At 43.3% G+C, this 22,904-nt stretch overlaps 1 protein-coding gene across 3 annotated transcripts in view; it reads left to right on the forward strand.

Annotated features, from left to right (window-relative positions):
* LOC122791688 (forkhead box protein M1-like) overlaps positions 1-22,614 on the forward strand; it is a 548,676-nt gene extending 526,062 nt beyond the window's left edge. For all 3 annotated transcript variants that reach the window (XM_044059580.1, XM_044059579.1, XM_044059581.1), the window contains one exon: positions 21,248-22,614. In XM_044059580.1, coding sequence (XP_043915515.1) covers positions 21,248-21,973 — 726 coding nt within the window. In that variant the 3' untranslated portion in view covers positions 21,974-22,614. The remainder of the gene's footprint in view (positions 1-21,247) is intronic.
* The last annotated feature ends 290 nt before the right edge of the window (positions 22,615-22,904 follow it).

Here is a 22,904-nt window from a genome sequence, read left to right on the forward strand (position 1 = left end):
GTCACCACTGCTTACATAAAATCCCTTTTGCTAAAACGAAAACCATGCTCTCCCTCTACTGATAACCTCCTCCTCTCTTAAACTTCTAGCCCACTCCATAGCATACCCTGTCTCAATCCTAGTAAAGAAATCTATCCAAGAATCCACTGTCCCTGATGTTTGGAAGTCTTTTTACAACATACCACTACACAAAGGAGTCAACTCCACAGATCCGTCTACTACAGACCCATTGCCATTCTCTGTCCACTTTCCAGAATCCTTGAAAAATGTATTCATAACCAGCTTCTTAAGTACCTAATAGATGGAAACCTTTTGACCCCTTCTCAATGTGGCTTCAGTCCTAATCATAGCAATTCCACTGCCCTCCTATCCTTCACTCACACTGTTGCTGAAGCCAGGGACAAAAATCTTCTGTCTTGCCTCTTCGTTGACCTCTCTCTAAAGCTTTCGATACTCTCTCTCATTCCAAGCTACTTGCCAGACTAACTGATCTTAACCTCTCCCCCTCTGCTATTCAGTGGTTATCGAGCTCGGTCTCAAACAGACTTCGTTCTGTCAGATGGCAATCCATCTTGTTCCCCTTGCCTACCTATCCAAACTGGCATCCCTCAAGGCTCAGTCCGTGATCTTCTCCTTTTCAACATCTTCGCCAATGAGCCACACTCTCTTGCACCACTTCCTCCCTTATACAATACGCTGATGACTCTACTCTCATCTTCTTCGGACAACATCTCTAACCTTTTTATCACTCAAAGCACTTTCTCATCTGTGGAAAAATGGCTAACAGAACACTAACTTGTGGTTAACCCCAAAAAGACTAAGCTCCTACTATTCCTTCCTAAATCCCTCTCCCACCATAAATCCACCTTTACCATTTCTTTTGTCGATTAACATCCTTATCAAAGCAGATCCACACACCAAGCTACTTGATACTAAAATCGATAACCAGCTAAAATTCGGCATCCATGTACAACACTGTATTAAAAAAAAAACTAACAAGAAATTGGGTCTTCCCTATAGAAATAAAAGAATTCTTAGCTCCCATCTCCAAACCCACTCTATCTCAAGTCTTCCTCCTCCTTTTTCTATCTGTATGTTTGTCTTAAGGTATGTGTTAATGCATACATTGTCTGATTTCATTATTCAAGTCACAAATTTCTCCACACACATCACACGTCTGCTCTTCTATATCTAGAGTTCACTTCCATTTACTTTTATCCTAGCAATTGCAAATACTGAAATTACTACATTTCCTGTGTTGCACTTGATTTAAAATCGTTTTTTTTTTTCTCTAAAAACTGCATTTTACCTGATTTTTGGCCTAGCACTCGTGAGGGGTCATTTATTGCACTGTTGTGATTATTTTGCTGCTTGTGTATCTCTGCTACCTTTAAACTACAAAAAGAAAATGAAAAAAAAAAATCTTGCTTTTTTCCCACTTTCTGAAAGTTAAGAAAGTTCAGTTATAGATTTGCTGTTCTGAACTGTTTGGAAGTTTCTAGAAGGCCAGTGCTTGCTTGGGCTAAAGGGAAGTCTTTGTGTTCACCAGTGGGAGTGGTTAACACTGAATAGCCTGCTTGTCCCTGGAGGAGTGGTTACTACCTACTAGAAGCTGTAGTTTTATTGGCCATTTTGGGTCAATTCTAAACTCCTTGATCTGTCTCTCTTAAAACCCGGCTGCCTCGTGGTTTTGGCGTCTTTTCAGGCTTGCTAGTTGTTGCTGAAGCACCTACCAAGGGGAGAAAACGCTGAGAGAAGAAAAGGAGCAACTTTTGTGATTTTTAAGTACTTTCTTCTGATTTTTTTAAGTTTTACTGCTTTGCCACCTACTTGTTGGCATTTTCCAGCTTGCTAAAGTTTATATCTGTAACAGTAACAGTACTTGGAACACATCTAGAGCCTGTTTACTGCATTTCCTGTGTTGCACTTAATTTAAAATTGTTTTTATCTCTAAAAACTGCATTTTACCTGATTTTGGCCTAGCACTCAAGTGTGGGGTCATTTATTGCACTGTTGTGATTATTTTGCTGCTTGTGTATCTCTGCTACCTTTAAACTACAACAAAAAGAAAAAAAAAAATCTTGCTTTTTCCCCACTTTCTGAAAGTTAAGAAAGTTCAGTTACAGATTTGCTGTTCTGAACTGTTTGGAAGTTTCTAGAAGGCCAGTGCTTACTTGGGCTAAAGGGAAGTCTCTGTGCTCACCAGTGGGAATGGTTAACACTGAACAGCCTGCCTGTCCCTGGAGGAGTGGTTACTACCTAGAAGCTGTAGTTTTATTGGCCATTTTGGGTCAATTCTAAACTCCTTGATCTCTCTCTCTTAAAATCCTACAACTCTCTTTTTGCGCGGTTTTGCGCACTGGGCAGCATTGCCTGAACAGGTTTAAACTATTCCAGGCTCCACAAAGTCTGCTGTTCACTTTTTCCCTTAGAACTGTTCAAACTCTCAAAGTAATCACTCTATTCTCTTTCTAAAGCTCTGCACTTGCTCATCTCTTATAAGGAAACACTAACTAAAGCACTACACCCTCCTTGACTTCTCGTAAGTATTAGGCTCCCGATTGGTCCTTCCTGATCAAGTGAAAAATCCGTTCCCTTCCCTAATCTGATCAGTAAAAAAACAGTTCCCTATACTAATCTGGTATGTCCAAGGGTCAGTTTCAAGGTTACTCTCCAGTCCAGCTGGTGAATCTGGGAATTTTGAGGCAATGTTACAATTGCCTTATGTACACAGACAACCCTCTCCTCCTTCCAACAAACTCTAATACATGTGAGAGATGCATTTACACAGCCAAACTGGAGGCAGAGCTCTCTCAACCCAAGACTGGCACAGTCAGTCAGGAGGAAAAGGTAACCACCCACACCACAAACCCAGTCTCACACAGACCTATTGCATCTGCATACCCAACACATAAACACACAAAAACATACTCGGAGGCTATAAATAAAAATCTGCCTAAACAGCAAAGACCTCCTAAGCAGATATCCAAGCAAAGGCCACCCCTCAACAATACCCACAAATCACATATCTCACAAAATCAGTGTGCCTCACAGTCACAGTCCTTAAGGCCAAACACACCAAATACACTTGTTATAGGGGACTCTGTTGTCCAGCATACTGACATCCCGCTCACCAGACTGAACAAGGAGAAGGTCACTGTAAGCTGCCTGTGTGGTGCCAGGATCCTCCACATAACGCAAGCACTCGGGTCACTCCAAAGCAAGTACAAGTATGACTCTGTCATTGTCCATGCTGGTGTGAATGACCTGAGACGTACCTCCCTGGACTACATGAAAAGAGACATAGAGGAGCTCTCTGACTATGTAGCCCAGGCTGGTATGACCCTGACCTTGAGTAGCATCTTGCCCTCATCAAGAATGATGCCACAGTATAAAGACAAAATGATCAGTTTCAACAATTGGCTAAAGTATTGGTGTCATTCAAAGGGGATCCAGTGTCTGTCAGCCTGGGATGACATGCTCGACAAGCCACATTGCTTCGCTAGGGATGGCTTGCACCTGTCACCCTTAGGCTTTCGTATACTGGCCAAGGCTCTTGCCACCCCCATAGTGCTTTTTTAGGCAAGGCTCAAATGACAAACCCACCCCCATAGACAACCCAAGGATAAAAAAAAATAAAGGTAATGCTACTCAATGCCAGAAGTCTAAACCTCAAGATGCACACACTCGAGGCTCTCCTCAGTATGGAGAAAATCGATGTCTGTGCAGTAACAGAAACCTGGTTCAAGGCTCCTGAGAGCACCCCAGCACTATCAGGTCATAACTCATACCATGTGTTTCGGCCCCAAAACTCGGACCGAAGAACAAAAGGAGGGGGAGTATCTATATTCATCAAAGATACCTACACCTCCAGGTTAGTGGCACTGCACGAAGCATCAGAAACCATCTATGTGCAACTAACAGCGGGCAAAACTGCCTTTCAGTTTGTAGCCTGCTACAGAACACCCTCCCTATTACAGGAACTCCACTTGGCATTCCTAAGAACACTGGAGAATATGAAGGTCTCTCCAAACACTATGTTATTGGGTGACTTCAACTACCCAAACATTGACTGGGAAAACTGCTCAAGCCCAAACACCCTCGCCCAACGGTTCCTTGAATTTATAAACTCTAATGCAATGGAACAACTGGTCACCGCTCCCACAAGAGGGAACAACATATTGGACCTGGTCATCACCAACATGGGGACTCTATGTTCCACACCAGAGGTAAACCCCTCATTGGTAAGATCAGACCATAACCAAATTTCCCTGGACATTCATATCCCGTCCCTACCCCCAGCCAAGGAAATCACTGTAAAGAATTTTTCAAAAGCCAACTTTTCACTTCTCAAGACTGAGGTGGAATCCTTCAAAGCCCCTGGGCCAGAGGATAATACAGCCCAATCCTCAGAATCCTTTACAAATGCATTCTATGAGCACCTGCAGGAATGCATGGATCATGCTATCCCAAATAAAACCAAGGCTCACTCTTCCAAAAACAGGAGACCGGTCTGGTGGACCCCGGCCATAAATAAACTATACAACAGAAGGAGGAAGCTACTACATGACAGAGCAAAATCCCAAAAAGGGAAGGCATCTCTGATCAGTATTAGCAAGAAACTTCGATCCCTCATAAAATCATCAAAGGCCAGTTTCGAAAGAAAAAGTGCCCTAGACACTAAAGATAATCACAAGGCCTTCTTTAGTTATGTCAGGAACATGGGCGGAAACTCCCAGATATGCTCTGAATTGTTGCATAATGGTACAAAATATACCGAACCTACAGACATAGCCAACATCCTGGCAGACAGATTCAGCGCAAACTTCTCCCCCACTTCCCCCCCAAAGGAGCAAATGCCTATCCCAACTGAATGTAACCTCCCTGACATCACAGATGAAAGCTGCCCTCTCCAAAGCAAAAAACACAGCATCTATGGGACCGGACGGTGTCCCAGGTGTGTCTTACACGAGCTCCAAGAAGAACTGAACCCTCACATTAAGTCACTGTTCAAACTTAGCCTTACTACAGGATATGCACCCAAAGAATGGCATACAGCTACAGTGGTCCCACTCCACAAAGGTGGTGCCACAACGGACCCCGGAAACTATCGCCCCATAAGCCTGACTAGTCTGGTCTGTAAAGCTATGGAGCATATTATCATGGAACTCCTAAACAAAGACATTGGGAGCGTCCAGACACTGGACCCTACCCAATTCGGCTTTAAGGGCAGATCTTGCCTCTTAAACCTAGTTGATTTCTTTGAAACAGTTACCAAAGCCATAGATGAGGGCAAGGTAGTCCACACCGCCTACCTGGACCTCGCAAAAGCCTTCGACACAATACCCCATTCGGGCATCATAAATAAGCTTACCAGCATAAATATCAACCCCTATATCACAAGATGGGTTGCAAACTGGCTCAGAGATAGAACCCACATAGTCATAATCGCAGGTGCCATGTCCGAATCCAGACCAGTTACAAGTGGCGTCCCACAGGGCTCAGTTCTGGGACCTCTCTTGTTCGGTATATACTTCTCTGAGGTTCATGCTAACACGGGGGGATTATGGCTGACAAAGTTCGCAGATGACTGCAAACTGGGGGCCATAATCGAATCTTCAGCTGACACAAGCATCCTCCAAAAGGGTCTCCCAGAGACGAATGCTTGGTGCCAGAGCCACGGCCTCAAGCTAAATGCTAAAAAGTGCATAGTCATCCCCTTTGGGAGAAACAAGGTGCCCACAAATTACCACATAGGTGGTAATCCATTAAGTATGTAAGAAGTAATTAGAGATTTGGGGACCAACGTAGATAGTAATCTCTCCTTTGATAATCACGTTGCCAAAGTGGTTAGAAAGACCTTCTATATAGCCCACCTTATCACGAAAGGGTTCGCATTTAGATCAAGAGAGGTCATTGTGCCCCTCTACTCGTTACTCATCAGGCCCATAATTGAATACAATGCCCCTTTTGGGATGTACCTTACCTGACACCTGCAGCAACTGGAGAGACCCCAAAAGTACCTCACCAAGAGGATCATGGGCTACAAACAGATGTCCTATGCAGCTCAACTAAAGAAACTCCAGCTCTTCTCAGTTGCTTACCGCCTACTCAGAGGCGATCTATGCCTGATGTACAAAGCCATGTCAAACCCAGAATTAATGGACATTCTCCACCTCAAAAAATCCAAGTCCCTTAGAGCTACACGCTTCAGGGACCTAAACCTCCGCACAAAAATAAATAGGACATGCTGGAGGGACAGATTAATTTCCCAGAGGCTCCCCTCACTCTGTAATAGAATCCCAATTCATGTTAGATATAGCCCCTCGCTGACCCTCTTCAAGCGAAAGCTGGACGCGTGGATGGGACTGCTAGACAGAGGCACAGTAAACTAATCTTAAAAGGGTACCTTCTGTGACCTACTTTAGAGGCACAGTAGGCTAATCTAATAGGGAGGCGGAAGCCAAATACACTCTGGCTAGGCTTATAAATGCCCTAGGGCAGATAGCCTAGTATCTACCTATGAACCTAAATATAGGGACATGTCTCCTCCATAGCTTGGATGTCCATTCTCACCGCAGTTATTGCCTGCCTCATTTCAGAGATACAGAAGCAGTGTACATTAATCTTCACATTGTAGAAGGCAGATGAAACCACCCAGTTTCTAAGCAGAGTGTTTGTAGTATTTTTTGAAAGTGGTTAGTTAAGTGCACCACTCCACAGCTGAGAAACTCAAGACTTGTAACCATTGCTGTTCTTGATCATTTCATTAGGGGGTAGAGAAGCATCTCACTCTATCTCATTAATGTCTTTGAGATTTAGTTGCCCTGTGATCTAATACCGTTTCTAGAATTGTAGTGCTGTCCAAAATGGAGATCTTCATGTTAGAAAGTGAGAATCTTTCTCCTGAGCTTTGTTTACCAAATCAGTATAGCAATCGGTTAAACATAATAGCAAGAAGAAACGTACACAGGAGATGGGCTCAGTATTCTAACACAATGTTTATATAGTTTAAAAATTAGTCATATAATTCCCAAATCCTCAAAACAGACATCGGAGACCTCATCGAAAATATTCAGAAATCGTGACCAGTTTTCATTCTCTGGTTTTAGACAGTTTTAGAGAATTTGCAGGTGTTTGGCATCGTTTAGCTGTAAAACTCTTGCCAACATGTTATGCTACATTAGTGAAGGCAGAAAATGTTAGTTGCAAAATTTTAACTCTGAAGAGTCTAGTAGCATTCTTATTTTTTGTCTCTAGTCCAGTTCTAAAAAAAAAAAAAAAAAAATAATTCCATATGGGAGGGTAGTGTATTAATTTTTTAGTTCCAAAAAATATGGTTTATATCTCCTTCCAAGAGTATATTAAGCAGGACAGTTAATCTAAGGTACCATGTCAACCTTTCTAAAAACGTATGTATCCTTTACAGTGGAATTCTGGCATTTTCTTTTTCTCCCCTTAACTTCTACACCAGTTATTTGTACTATACATTCTGCAGGACCACTCTTAAAATGAAAATATAGATGTTCATCGTGTTTTACTGTTGCAGTCATGACTGTAGGGTTCTCCCCTGCCGGCAGGCAGTCCTCGGTCGGCCAGAATCCCAAAGTCTGGGTCCGGCGTCGGCTGCTCAGCCATGCTCCCTGACGTCAGAGCGCCAGGAGTACAAAGCTGACAGCCAATGCTATGTTCCCCAGTCTTTCTTGCCGTGCGGTGATAGCAGTTTGCAAGTGCTGGTCGGCTGACTCCTGACAATTTTTTATAAACGTACTTTAGTCCAAAGACTTTCTTCTCCTAGCCAAAGCTAAGTACCCCATTGGGGAAACTTTTTTCTTGCTCCAGTCCGATGTCAGAAAAAGGTAATAAATGTATTTCATGTGGGAAGCAAATACCTCATAAGCATTTTCATTCTTACTGTATTCCTTGCTTTGGCCCTGACCACGACGTAGCTAGTTGTCTTTTGTGCTAGATTCAACCAACGTACGATTAAACGAAGGTACGATTTTGCATTTCATTACTTTGGTAGGCGTTTTAATTATAAAATGTCGTCTGATACGGTTCCGGCTACCGGAGTTCACAAACGACGCAAGAAAAAAGACAGGCCTCCGAGGTCCAAATCAGACGATGTTGTAGAAGCGGAGCCAGCTTCAGGTTCGTCCGTCAGTGAGGCGCTTTTGCAGCCCCTGTCGGCCATTTCTGAACCGATGGCCGAAACGGACTCCCACAAGGAGCCAACTAGGCCTTTGAATATTTCTGTTGCAGGACCTTCGGACAATACTCCTTCGGAAGGGTCCAGAGCCGCTATGCAGGTTCCTGCTTCCGAAGGGGTTTTCAGGCCTACTCAGCTTCTAATAAAGGCAAAGACTCCTTCCAAATCAAAGACTGCAGCCCAGGCCTCTTCAGATCCGGCACCCAAGTCTCAGAAACAGTTACTTAAGATGGCGGAGGACTTACTTACTATGATTAGGGGTTCACATTCCCCTCCAGATAAAAGGCCAAGGCAGGAAGTGTATTATGACTCCTCTGATCAGGCTTCTGTTTCTTCAGTTTCATCTTCTGACCAGGAATATTCTTTCCTTCCTTATGAGGATTCTGATGCTGATGCTGAGGAATCCATTCCTTCAGCTTCTCCCCCTGAGGATTTCTCTTTTGGGGAAACTTTGCATGAAATGAGGGAACATTTCCACTGGGAAGGACAGGAGTACTCGGAATCTCTAAGAAAAGACCAAGGGATTTTCTTCTTCTTCCCCAACATAGACCCCTGGCTATTCCTCCTATTTTGGATATTGTGGATGATGCTTTTTCGGAGGCTAACTTAACTCCTGACTCTTTTCCTCCAGCTCCTGTTAAGCCAGACAGATATTATAGGGTTCCTGATTCCCACCAGTTTTTATACAAGAATCCTACTGCTGATCCTGAAACCATTTCTCAGGGTCCTAAGGGGGTTAAGGCTGCTTCTGCTAAAAACCCCATTCCCACTGAGAAGGATTCCAGATCTTTAGAAAGATTGGGCAAAAAAAGTGTACACTTCTGCTACTTTATCGATTAGGGCTTTAAACTGTCAGTTTCATATGCTGAAATACCAGCAATTTCTTCTGTCTGTTTTAAAACAAAAGCTAACTTCCATTTCCGCCTGTGCAGATAAGGACTTAATGCATGCCACTGAACAAGTTGGGAAGCATGGTTTACACTGTGGATTTGATGCCTTGGAGGCTTCTTGTAGGGCTGCTGCCTCTGGCACAGTCATTAGAAGGCATGCATGGTTAAAGGAACAAAACTTGCCAGATCAAGTAAAAGCTAAATTATTGGATGCTCCTGTTCAGCATAATGTTTTGTTTGGATCTAAAGCTGAAGAGGTGATAAAGAAGATGGAGGACAAGGCAAAATCCATGCAAACAGTTAAAGATTTTTTACAAGTACAGCCACCCAGATTTAGTAGGAATTGGCCTACAAAAAATTGGTACTTTCCCAATTCAGACGGGCCTCAGAGGGGTAGATACAGACACTCCCGAGGAAGGCCTCAAACGCAAGCCTCTTATAGACCAAGACAGTGGACTGCTTCCACCCCTAGGGGGAGGAGAGGACAGGTCGCAAACTCATAGAAAACATACTCAATGACTCCCTCTGTTGGGCTGCAGGAACTTCTTGCCTGGAAGCCCCTCTCGGAGGAAAACTTTCTCTTTTTCGCCTAAATTGGACTCGTCTAACCCAAGACAAGTGGGTTCTGGATGTGGTTTCAAGAGGTTACAAATTCCATTTTCATACCCTACCAAGACCAAGCGGATAGCCAGATCTTCCAAAACATCAATGGTTAGAGGCCTTAAACCAAGTGGAAGCTCTCTTGGCTATGGAAGCCATAGAACTGGTTCCACTTTCAGGGATGGGACAAGGTTTTTACTCAAGGCTCTTTCTAGTCCCCAGAAAGCAAAATTCATGGAGACGCATTCTGGATCTGTCAGTCTTGAACACTTTTCTCGAGATACCAAAATTCAAGATGCTTACTCTACAGCAGCTACTTCCAATGCTGACCAAAAATGCATGGATGGTAACTTTGGATTTAAAGGAGGCATATTTACACATTCACATCAGGCAGGAATGCAGAAAATACCTCGGGTTCAAGGCCGGATCGAGGCATTATCAATTCTCTGCGCTGCCCTTTGGATTGTCTACTGCGCCCAGGGTCTTCACCAAATGCCTGGCTCCAGTAGTAGCAGACTCAAGGGAATTCAAATTTACCTTTATTTGGACGACTGTCTTATTTAGGCAGACAGCAAGGATGTCTTACTCCAGCATCTAGAATTTGTTCAGAATCTTCTCAAGTTCCTGGGATTCACTGTAAACATAAAAAAGTCAAATTTGACACCCTCACAACAGATAATTTTTCTGGGTGCTTTTCTAAACACTACAACCCAGATGGCATTTCTGACATACGAAAAACAATTACAGCTGGCTTCAACTTTCAAAACCTTGGCAACATTAACTCAGCTATCTGCAAGGAAATTCCTGCAGGCTTTGGGTTACATGGCCTCCTACATCCTCCTCATACCATATGCAAGACTACATATGAGGAAAATACAGTGGTACCTAAAAAGTGTATGGTCTCAGCATTGCCACAGTTAAGACATACAGATCACCGTCCTGCCTTGTCTTCAGAAGGAATTCCTTTGGTGGTCCGAGGCATGTACTCTAAACAAAGGAAAACCCTTCAGTCTGCCTCCAGCCACTAACCACGGACGCCTCAGATTATGCATGGGGAGCTCATTTTCAGGGCAACTGTCTGCAGGGCCTTTGGACAAAGGATCAGAAGCACCTGCATATCAATTTAAAGGAAATGTTAGCCATTCAGAAAGCTCTACTGGCCTTCAGGAATCTTCTACAACCAGGACAACTACTGATACGGACAGACAACACCACAGTTATGTGGTACATAAACAAGCAAGGGGGGGGATCTCATTCCTATCCCCTTTGCAGACTAGCCATGAATCTATGGAACACAGCTCTAGCTTAAAAACTGGCCATTCAAGCTCAGTTTCTACCAGGGAAGCAAAACTTCCTGGCAGACAGTCTGAGCAGAAACCTGTCGGACCCACACGAATAGATGCTGGACACTGAAATATTCAAGATGATTACAGCAGTCGGGGATGTCCTCACATAGACCTCTTTGCATCCCACCTCAATCATCAACTACAGATTTTTTGCACCAGGACATTCCACGAACTAGCTTGGAAAGTGGATGCACTATCATTCAGTTGGAGAAACCTCTCTGGGTGTACCTTCCCTCCTCTACCTCTTCTTCCACGGGTATTATTAAAGATCAAACAGGACAAGCCCAGGATGATAATCTTGCTGGCCCCAAATTGGCCTCGACAGTTTTGGTACCCAACACTGAAAAACCTTTGTCTGGAGCCCCCTTGGGTTTTACCACAGACTCCGAACCTTCTGTCCCAACACCAGGGTCAGGTTCTGCACTCCCATGTCAAAACTCTCAGCCTGGCGGCCTGGTTAATCTAGGGTCTATGATTCATTCTCTCCTACCCAAGCAGGTTATGGATGTCATTTTAGAAGCCAGACGTCCTAGCACTAGAAAATCTTATGCAGGAAAATGGAAAAGATTTTGTTCCTGGATGTAGGCTCAGGATTCAGATCCTCTTATTCCTAACATTCCTCTGATTTTACTTTACCTGACAGACCTCTTACATAAGGGTCTCTCTTTCTCTTCCATAAAGATACATGCCTCTGCTATTTCTGCTCATTATAATACAGACCCTCCAATCTTTTCCCACCAGCTCATGAGACAGTTTCTCAGAGGAGCTAAGAACTTAAGGCCCCCTAGATCTCCACCCATTCCTGCTTGGGATCTCAACTATGTTTTGGAAAAACTCACCTTACCTCCTTTTGAGCCTGCTGCCACATCTGACATCAAGTTTTTATCTTGGAAGACAGCCATCCTGTTAGCTCTGACCTCTGCCAGGAGAGTTTCGGAGTTGCAAACTCTCATGGCTGTGGAACCTTATGCTATTTTTCATCAAGACAGGGTGTATTTAAGGACTAATCCTACTTTCATGCCCAAGGTGGTTTCCAAAGTGGCTTTAAATCAAACTATTCACTTGCCAACTTTTTTCCCCACTCCTCAAAATAAGGGGGAAAGGATCTTGCATTCCTTGGATGTACACAGACTTACATTTTTACCTGGACAGAACCAAGGACATCAGGAAATCAGAGCAATTGTTTGTTTCTTATGCTTCAAGTTCCCAAGGTAAAGCTATTTCAAAACAGACCATTTCTAAATGGATTGCTCATGGAATCAGATTTTGCTATTCACACCATGGAAAGCAAATCCCAGGGAGTATAAGGACTCGCTCTACCAGAGCTGCTGCCACTTCAGCTGCCTTCCTCAGGGGAGTTCCTACCAAGGACATTTTGGAAGCTGCAACTTGGAATTCAGTGCATACTTTTTCTAAGCACTACAATCTACCTCTTTACTCTAAGTCTAGGGCAGGCTTTGCTTCTGCAGTCTTGCAGGGCCTTTTAGCCGCCCCCTCTACTTTATGATCACCTCCCTTTTATTCTGCTTTGGGATTCAACCCTACAGTCATGACTGCAACAGTGAAACACGATGAACATAGTACAGTTGTGTACACTTACCATAAATGTGTCTTCACTGTTGCAGTCTGGGTTTCCCTCCCTCCTGTCCCCTCTAATTATTTTCTTTTGTGTGGTTCCCTTTTTCACCCTTCTTCTGAGGTGTATTTGCAAAGGGTATGGGATCTTACTCATTTTGGAACACCTGACATCTGGGGCAAGAAAAACTGGAGAACATGGCGTCGGCTGTCAGCTTTGTACTCCTGGCGCTCTGACGTCAGGGAGCATGGCTGAGCAGCCGGACCCAGACTTTGGGATTCTGGCCGACCGAGGACTGCCTGCCGGCAGGGGAGAACCATACAGTCATGACTGCAACAGTGAAGACACTCGAACATCTACATTTATGGTAAATGTACACAACTGTACTTTCCAGGAGTTTTCTTTATAATAGTTCTTGGAGAACATTTGCATCAGACATCCATTTCCACTAGCATGGGTGAGGTTACATTTGGCTAAACTTGTTCATTAGTCTTCAGTTCCTCTTGGGGAATGTACAAGAAGAAATGTGGAGGGGGGGGGGCTACTTTATATATCCTCCCATTGCTAACATTTCTCTGTTTTGGAGTTAAGTTTTCAGAAAGCCAGACAGCTGAAAGTCCTCCCTTCAGTAAGTGATACCTATTGGAGGAAACTAGCATGCTGCAGAAAACTGGCATCTCTGAAGAATGTCAGTAAATTGCCAGCAAGTAACAATTTTTCAGTTTGTGATTGTGCAGCTAATGAGGAGGTTATTATCTAGAGAAAAAACTGCAACTTTGCTTTGATGATCCCTAATGCGATTTACATTTTTTCTTGATGCTGTTTTAGACTGTTTACCTATTGCCTGGGTTGTGGCTAAGAAGTGCCTTCAGATCAGTCAGTGTATGGGTTTAGTCCTCTGACTTCATTTGTTGAAGTCCCCCATTGGAGCGTGGCTCAGAGGTTTTTGGTACCCATGAATAGATTTTCTGCAGTTTTTTTTTTTTTTTTTTTTTGTGACCTTAGTGATTGTTTTCTGCCTTAGTATTCAAATGTGGTTGTGCTGCAGGAGTGTGTTAAGGTAGCTGCTAAGGGCTTGTGCTTAAGACAGTGCCTTCCACTGAATCTGTCTCGTAGTGCACGATCTTCCCTTATCTTCAGTAGTGGGTATATTTGAGAACTGTTTTTACTTTTCCGTGCAAGATGTGTGGTTATAGTTTTTCTTTTGCATTTCGGACTCTTAAACCCTTATGGTTGTTGATCTGTCTTCTGCAGCTTTCTCTCTGTCTTCAGTTGAAAGTTGAAATAGCCATGGGGAACGGCCTACAATTTAGTGCTTGTTGCTTAGTGTTAATATGTAGCAGAGATGGTCTCTCAGATGTCCTTCAAGGATGCATCTGCAGTCCTAAGATATGGGTTGTCCTGCCTCAGGCAGCCCTTCGGTCGGCCGGATTCCAAAGTCTGGGTCTGGCCTCGGCTGATGTCGCACTTCACCCGATGTCATAGCTGCTGTTTATTGGGTATAAAGGCATCAGCCAACGCCATTTTCCTCAGTCTTTCTTGCCGCGCGGTGCCCGAAGCAGAAGCTGTTCGCAAGTGCTGGTCGGTCAGATCCAGAGATTTCTACTACCGAAGACTTCTAAAAAGCTAAGTACCCTGTTGGGGACTCTTTCTTGCCTCTTGCCTCAGCCGATGTCAGACAAAGTAAATAATTGTTTAACTTGTGGGAAACAAATACCTCATAAGGATTTCCACTCTTACTGCCTTCCTTGCTTAGGCCCAGACCACGACGTATCAGCTTGTCTAGCCTGTGCTTCCTTCAACCGACGGACACTTAGACGTCGGTCGGAGTTTGCAGAGGAGTTTTTTGGTCCCGCTTTTGCATACAAAATGCCATCTGAGACTCAGACTACTCAATTAGCTAAAAAGCGCAAGGAAAAGGACCGACATTCGCGGCCCGCGGTTTCGGCTGAAACCACGGTTAGGCCAACCGCGAATGTCTCTGTTTCGGCTGAAACAGAGCCCCAGGTTCTTCCTTCGGCCGAAAGCATGCTTCTGATAGCCGAGGCCTCACAGAGCATGGCTGAATCTGCTACTGAATTTACTGCTACAGAATCAGGCACCCAGGATTTATCAGACACTATTCCTTTAGACATAACTACCCCTGCACGTGGGGCTGCTAGACCCCCTGCTTCCATGTCTATCAAGGCTTTTGCCAGGGCTAAGGCAGCTAAATCTTCTAAGGCCTTCCTGCCAAAACTCCTTCACATAGGCCTACCTCTAGTTCCCAAATACTCAGCCTGGCTGAGGATCTCATTTCTTTGATCAGAGGATCCCAACCTCACCCAGACAGGGCCTCTCAGCCCCCTCCAGACAAGAGGCCTAGGACGGAGCCCCCGGAACCTGTCTCTACAGATTATTCCTTGGATGACTCAGACTTTTCAGACCCTCACGAAGGCCCATATTCTCCTTATGAGGATTCTGATGCAGAAGACTCCATTCCTTCTGCTTCTCCTCCTGAAGAATTTTCCTTTGGGAAAACCTTGCATGCTATGAGGGAACACTTCCAATGGCAGGGCCAGGATTTGTCAGATTCAAGGAAAAGGCTAAGGACTTTTTTACACTTACCACAGCATAGGCCTTTAGCCATTCCGCCAGTACTAACAGTTGTTGATGATGCATATAATGATGCCTGTACTGCTCCTGATTCTCTTCCTCCGGCCCCTGCCAAGCCAGACAGATATTACAGGGTCCCGGACACACACTACCATTTGTATAAGGCTCCTGTTGCAGACCCTGAAACCATTTCACAGGGCCCTAAAGGTGTGGCAGCTGCCTCTGCCAAAGACCCTCTTCCCTCTGAAAGGGAATCTAGAGCATTAGAGAGATGGGGTAAAAAGGTTTATACTTCTGCTACTCTTTCGGCCAGGGCCTTGAACTGTCAATTTCACATGATTCAGTACCAGGAATTTTTGTTAGACCAGCTAAATAAAAAACTATCTTCTCCTGAACCTTTAGACCGCAAGTCCCTTCAGGATTTGGTACACAACTCTCAGCAGGTCAGTAATCATTTCTTAAAATGTGGCTATGATGCACTGGAGGCTTCCTTTAGATCCGCTGTGACTGGAACAGTGATTCGAAGGCATGCCTGGTTAAAAGAACTATCCTTACCAGACCATGTTAAGTCAAAACTCCTAGATGCTCCCATGGAGAAACCAAGTTTGTTTGGCTCCCCTGCACAGGAGGTTCTAAAAAAGGTGGAAGAAAAAGCAAAATCTGTCCAAACAGTCAAGGATTTCTTACAGGTCCAACCTCCGAGGTTTAGCAGAAATTGGCCTTCAAAGAATTGGTCTTTTCCAGACAACTCCAGAGCGCAGAGAGGCAGAAATAGGCCCAAGAGGCAGAGGTCAATCTAGGGGTGCCTACAGGGGACGTCAGTGGCAACCTACCAACCAGACAAGTACTGCCACAGAATCAACTACAACCACTTCCACAGGGCAGACACAATGACTTGGCTCTAGTTCCGCCTACCAGGGAACAACTGGAAGCACCCTTGGGCGGAAAACTAGCCTTATTCTCCGACAACTGGCATTACATTACAGGAGACAAATGGACTTTACAAACAATAGACAAGGGCTACAGGTTTCACTTCCATACTCTACCAAAAGAGAGGAATGCCAAACCTACCACCAAGCCAAAAAACAGACGCTCTAAGACAAATCACCAACTTACTAAGGATGAGAGCTATAGAAGAGGTGCCACCTATGGAACAAGGCCAAGGATTTTACTCCAGGCTTTTCCTTGTACCAAGAAAAGAAAATCAATGGAGACCTATTCTAGATTTGTCCGCACTGAACACATACCTCATTGTTCCAAAATTCAAAATGCTGACCCGCCAGCAACTTCTTCCCATGCTGGGCAAGGAGTCTTGGCTGGTGACTCTAGATCTCAAGGAGGCATCCCTATACGACCAGATTGCAGAAGACACCTCAGATTTCTTGCAGGATCAGAGCATTATCAATTCTCAGCATTGCCTTTTGGCTTATCTACTGCACCCGGAGTATTCACGAAATGCCTGGCATCAGTAATTGCTCATTGCAGACTTCAGGGAATTCAGATTTACCCATACCTGGACGACTGCCTAATACAAGCGGACAACAAGGCAAAGTTAATAAAAGATTTGGAAAATGTCATACAACTGTTGCAAGCCTTGGGATACACAGTCAACATGCAAAAGTCAAGTACCATCCCAAAGGATAACATTCTTGGGTGCAGAATTAGACACATCAACTCAGATGGTTTTTCTCACAGAAGAAAAACAAAAGCAACTACCAGTCTACTTCATGGCATTAACCACACAAACTCAGCTTACTGCAAGGAAAGTCCTGCAAGCCCTGGGCTACATGGCATCCTGCATAATATTGGTTCCGCATGCCAGGCTGCATATGAGAAAGCTACAATGGTATCTAAGGAATGTATGGTCTCAACACAAGCACAGTCTAGAAGCCCAGATTCCAAGAATTCCTGTGGTGGGCTCAGGCCTGTCAGTTGAACAGAGGCTTGCCTTTCCACAAACCACATCCAAGCCAGACCATCACCACGGACGCCTCAGACCTAGGATGGGGGGCACACGTGGTGGACAAGTGTGTACAAGGCCTATGGACCCAAGACCAGCTGCATCTACACATAAATCTAAAGGAGATGCTGGCAGTGAAACATGCGATCCAGGCATTCAGACCACTCCAACAGGGTCATCTGCTGATAAGGACGGACAATACCACAGTCATGTATGTGGTACATCAACAAACAGGGAGGTACACATTCATATCCTCTATGCCGGATGGCAATGACCTGTGGAATGTGGCCCTGAACCTCAACATTCAACTTCAGGCCAGATTTGTACCAGGAAAAGAAAATTCTCTAGCAGACACCTTAAGCAGAACTACCACTGATGCTCACGAATGGATGCTGCATCCAGATATCTTCAACGTCATAACAAAGAAATGGGGACTACCACAGATAGACCTGTTTGCCTCCCCACACAATCACCAATTGAAGAAATTCTGCACAAGAGCATACCACCCACTTGCTTGGAGGGTGGACTCCCTTTCCTTCAGCTGGAAAAACCTGACAGCATATGCATTTCCACCTCTTCCCTTGATGTACAAAGTTCTAGTGAAGATCAGAGAGGATAAGCCAAGGGTAATTCTGATAGCTCCAGACTGGCCGAGGCAACATTGGTACCCGCTACTGAGAAGCATGTCTCGGACACAAGCATGGCATCTACCTTTATGTCCCTTACTACTAACACAGGACAACTACAAGATCCTACATCCAAACTTGAAAACACTGCAGCTAGCTGCTTTGAATATTGCATGAAACAAAATAACCCAGGTTTATCTCGGAGGGTTAAGGACATTATCCTGGAGGCGCGCAGACCCTCCACAAGGAAGACTTATTCAGCCAAGTGGAAAAGATACCTCATTTGGAGTGCAGCAAAGGGAGAAAATGTCTCATTGGCAAACATAGCACACATCCTGGAATGTTTAGCAGAGCTGTTCCTCAATGGCCTGTCTTACTCCTCCATTAAGATTCATGCATCAGCAATTTCAGCAGAATACAACATGGATCCTCCTGTCTTCTCTCATCCTCTACTCAGGCAGTTCTTGAGAGGAATCAAAAATGTAAAGCCTCCAAGGAAACCACCTTTACCTACATGGGATCTCAACTTTGTGCTGGAAAAGTTAACACTTCCCCCTTTTGAACCAGCAGCAACAGCAGAATTACAATTCTTGTCTTGGAAAACTGCTTTCCTGCTAGCAATTACTTCAGCAAGAAGGGTATCTGAGTTACAGGCATTAATGGCAGTACAACCCTTCCTGATCTTCCATCAGGACAGAGTCTCTCTGAGAACTAACCCTACCTTTATGCCAAAAGTGGTCTCCAGAGTATCATTGAACCAAGCGATTCATTTACCTACATTCTTCCCCAACCCACAGAACATGGGGGAAAGACTGCTACATACCTTGGATGTGCACAGACAATTACGCTACTATCTGGACAGAACTAAGACCAGCAGAAAAACTGACCAGCTTCTGGTAGCATATGCAACAGGAATGCAAGGAAAAGCAATTTCAAAACAGACTATCTCAAAATGGATAGGAAATTGCATTCGATTTTGCTACTCTCTTCATGGAAAGACAACTCCTGATGATATCAGACCTCATTCCACAAGAGCTACAGCCACCACTACAGCTTTCCTACGAGGAGTGGCTACCAAAGACATTTTAGAAGCTGCTACTTGGAGCTCCGTGCATACATTTGCCAAGCATTACAATCTTCCCTTATACTCTAGATCCCGAGCAGGTTTTGCAACTGCTGTTTTGCAAGGGATCTTAACTACACCATCTTTATCTTAGTGCCTCCTCCCCCAGTTTGGCTATGGTATTCTACCCATATGTTAGGACTGCAGATGCATCCTTGAAGGACATAGTACAGTTTTGTACCTACCATAAATGTAGATGTCCGATAGGTATGCATCTGCAGTCAGGATTACCCACCCTTCTTCCCCTCTGTGGTATTCCTAGGGTATTTACCCCTCTTTTAGCTAGCTGGGGGAATCTATTATGGTGTATTTGTTTGTATATATGTATATGTATATATATATATATATATATATATATATATATATATATATATATATATATATATATATATATATATATATATATATATATATTTTTTTTATTGTTTGCTCTCTACTGTTTGGAATTATTTGCATTTATCCAAATTTAGCCTTACTAGAGGGCACCTGGCATCTGGGGCAAGAAACACTGAGGAAAATGGCGTCGGCTGATGCCTTTATACCCAATAAACAGCAGCTATGACGTCGGGTGAAGTGCGACATCAGCCGAGGCCAGACCCAGACTTTGGAATCCGGCCGACCGAAGGGCTGCCTGAGGCAGGACAACCCATATGTTAGGACTGCAGATGCATACCTATCGGACATCTACATTTATGGTAGGTACAAAACTGTACTTTCTACAATGCTGGGAAAAATGTTTGTGGCTGTAATGCCTGAAAATTGAGGATCATCAACTGATGCCATCACCCCTCTTGTCTACCTGCTGTACTAATGATTTGTACTTTGAGAATTTGCTGTCACGTGTAAACATGGTGGTGCATTTTGTGCAGTTCTGTTGAATGTCATTTAAACTTATTCACAACCTATTCTCGACTTTGGGATCTGATTTTTGTGGCAATGTGTTAGGTTTACTTAAACTGTATTTAGTAATCAAGTATTGCTTGCAATCTGCTTTTGTTTCATGGAGCAGATTTGCATTTCTGTTTAGATAATTTCAGACTTCATGCTGTACTGTTTGAGGCATCTGGTTTGGCAGCATTCTAGTGTTTATCCATAAGTAACTTGACCTTTTACTGTTGAACCACTATGCTCAATTGTAGGTTGTTCATTCATCATATCATTTTAGAACAAGTTTTTGCATAGTGTAGGGTGAAAAAGATAGTTTTCCTGTAGTCCTTCTGCAGTAAACTGCTGAAAGACTGGAGCTTTTCAGTTGTACGCTTTTGAGACAGAGTTGCTGTTTTCTTTGATCTCAGTGTTTCTGTGATTTTCATTTCTGTTGAAGGAAGTACAGTAGCCAACTTCCTGTGTTAGTTCGTGGCTACTTTGTTTTAGGGCTACACCTTCTAGAGAATGTAGTTTATAATACTTGTGTAGTGAGTGGTGTTGCATATAATTTTGAAATACAGATATTGTCATTGTTTTATATATGTGGCAAACTTTGGCTTAGCTGTGCTCTCTCTCTCTTGTCTTTCGGCTTTTTTGACTTAGCTGTGCTGTAGTTCTTAAACAGATTTGCAGTCGGCATTAATGCTGCTTTGTCAGATGTTGTTTGTAGCAATGTCAGTGTAATGCCCTCAAGAGTGGAGTATTTAATTTTGCAGCTTGTTTCCATGTCATTTTAAGTACTGATGCTGTTCATCTTGCTCTTCCTCTTTCTTTGGCTCATTCTAAAGTCAGAGTAAGCTGTCAATCAGATAAACACAGCGGTTCAAGCTGAACAAAATTACTTTGCTTGGTCCACTTGCAAGACGGCAATGAACACAGTTTGAATGACAAGATTAATGCACATAAAGTATTTATTAACACATTAGATTACTACAATTTGTCAAGAGGGTGTCCGACAATATTATACAAGTAGAAAGACTGATTTCGCATTGTGAGTGCTTAGAATATTGTTTTCTAAGAATTTATTGTAGCTCATCTCTCCAGTTCATTGGAAGAATTTATAGGCTTCTATCTTTTTTTTCCCCTTTAATCTTGGAAGAAAAATTACTTTGAGAACAGGCTACAGTGTGAAAAGTATGGTCATTTATTTGCTTGCCAAGTTTAGCCTTGATGCAAGAGGACTTTTTTAGACTGCTTGCAAAATGTTTTTCATCAAGTGTCCTTAAAGTATTGCTTCCTTGATGGGGGCAAGATGAGGTCCACTTTAATTCTAATTTTGTGTTCTGTATTTTTTTGTGAAGAATATATGAATAATCCTTAGTGTGTATATGCTTGGTAAATAATGGACTGTAATGCCCAGTGTTTTGTTTAATGTGCATTGTGTTCCTTTTTCAGCTTGTAACAGCTGTTCAGCAGAACCCTGAGGTTTTGTTTCCACCCAAAGAATTGGGCCCTCAAGCAGTCTGCATTAACCCAAGCAGTGTAGAACAAATTGTTGCTAAACGATGGAAGAAGACTGCAACTGAGCAGCAGTCCAGTAACAAAAGGAAACAAAAGCTTTGGACACTTCAAGAGTTTAGTCCACCTGTTCCAGATTGCTGCACTTCAGAGACTGATTCTGGTTTAGAATTTGATAAAATGAGCTTTGTACAAGAACTGCTTACTGAAGATGAAAAAGGTTCTCCGTTTGAAACACCAATGAAAAAAGGGCAGTCAGTGGGTGTAGCTACATCAACTCCATGCCAAGAAAAGCATAGCTTATCTCCTGGTGAAATGTTGCTCAACTGGAAAGTCCGGACTCCTCCAGGAACTGGAAATGGATTACTGGATAGCAGCTTATTCAGATCCCCCACTTCTGGAAGTTTAGGTTATAGTAGTCTTGGCTTTACCCCACTTCCAAGTAACGGAGGTGATATGGACACTGAGAGTAATGAGAAAGATATAGTTGAACTGGGACTTCTTGGTTGCAGTCCAATTAAAGAGAATGGTCCCATAGATACACTTGGTAATGATCAACAGACTGACAGTTGTGTTAAAATATTTTCTGATTTTAGTCTTCCAAGTATAGGTGATGGATTGGGTATAGCTAATGTCAGCTGGGCTCCCATTTCCCACAGCTGACCAGTCATTATATAGTTAATTGTGACAAAATCATGGAGTAATATTGTGTGAAACAGTTCACCCCAGCCCAATGTACAATTACTCCGAAAACAGGGGAGCTATTTATTTATTTTTATTTTATTGTGCTGCTACTCGGTATTAAGTTGCTGGAATATTGACATAATTTAACAGACTTGCAAGCTAACAAAATGATGCGCCTTTTTTTCATAAAACATTAGATGCTGTACTAAATTATGTCACTATTTGTCAGGTGAATGAACTTCTGTTTACATTTAGATTTGGGTAGCAGTACTGTTTGTGTGCATCTCCACCAGCTGCATGAACTGAAAAGCAAAAAGTTCTGTCAGTTATAGCGACTGCGGATAAGAATGGCGACTTGGGTTATTTTCCGTACTCTGGTAATAAACTGAAATGAGTCTTGGCAGAAGGAAGCCCATTTTCTTCATAACATAAACTACAGTATGTGTTACAGCACTCAAAAGGGGAAAGAGAAATGAATTGTGGCTGTTCCTGAGGAATATATTGTACAGCAGATGTTAACTGTTTCTGCCAAAGGTATTTGGCATCAGATTTTTAGTATCCTCTCCAGTAGTGACCACCGACATTCAGGCTATCCACAACAGTAAACTAAATTGACAGCACTTGATTATGTTTTGCAGTTCTTTCTTAATAGTGAGTAGATTTCAGTTCTGCAGGAGATGCTTGCTTACAGCTGTATGCCCCATTTTCTTTAACAGAATTTTCATCTTATGCCTAATTCTCTAAAGTATATTTATCACCTAAATCTATGGTAAACAATTCTATTTGCAGCAGGTGGGGATCCCTGCGAGACAGTTTTTCATTTTTGTTTTGGCGTATATCCCAACATGAAGTGGAAAACGAATGAAGTTCATTGTAATATGTCACTGCAGGAAATTTGTTAATGTGACAG

This window comes from Protopterus annectens, chromosome 17.part0 (genome assembly GCF_019279795.1).
Source record: "Protopterus annectens isolate FY-2018-M chromosome 17.part0, PAN1.0, whole genome shotgun sequence".
Taxonomy (NCBI): Eukaryota; Metazoa; Chordata; order Ceratodontiformes; family Protopteridae; genus Protopterus; species Protopterus annectens.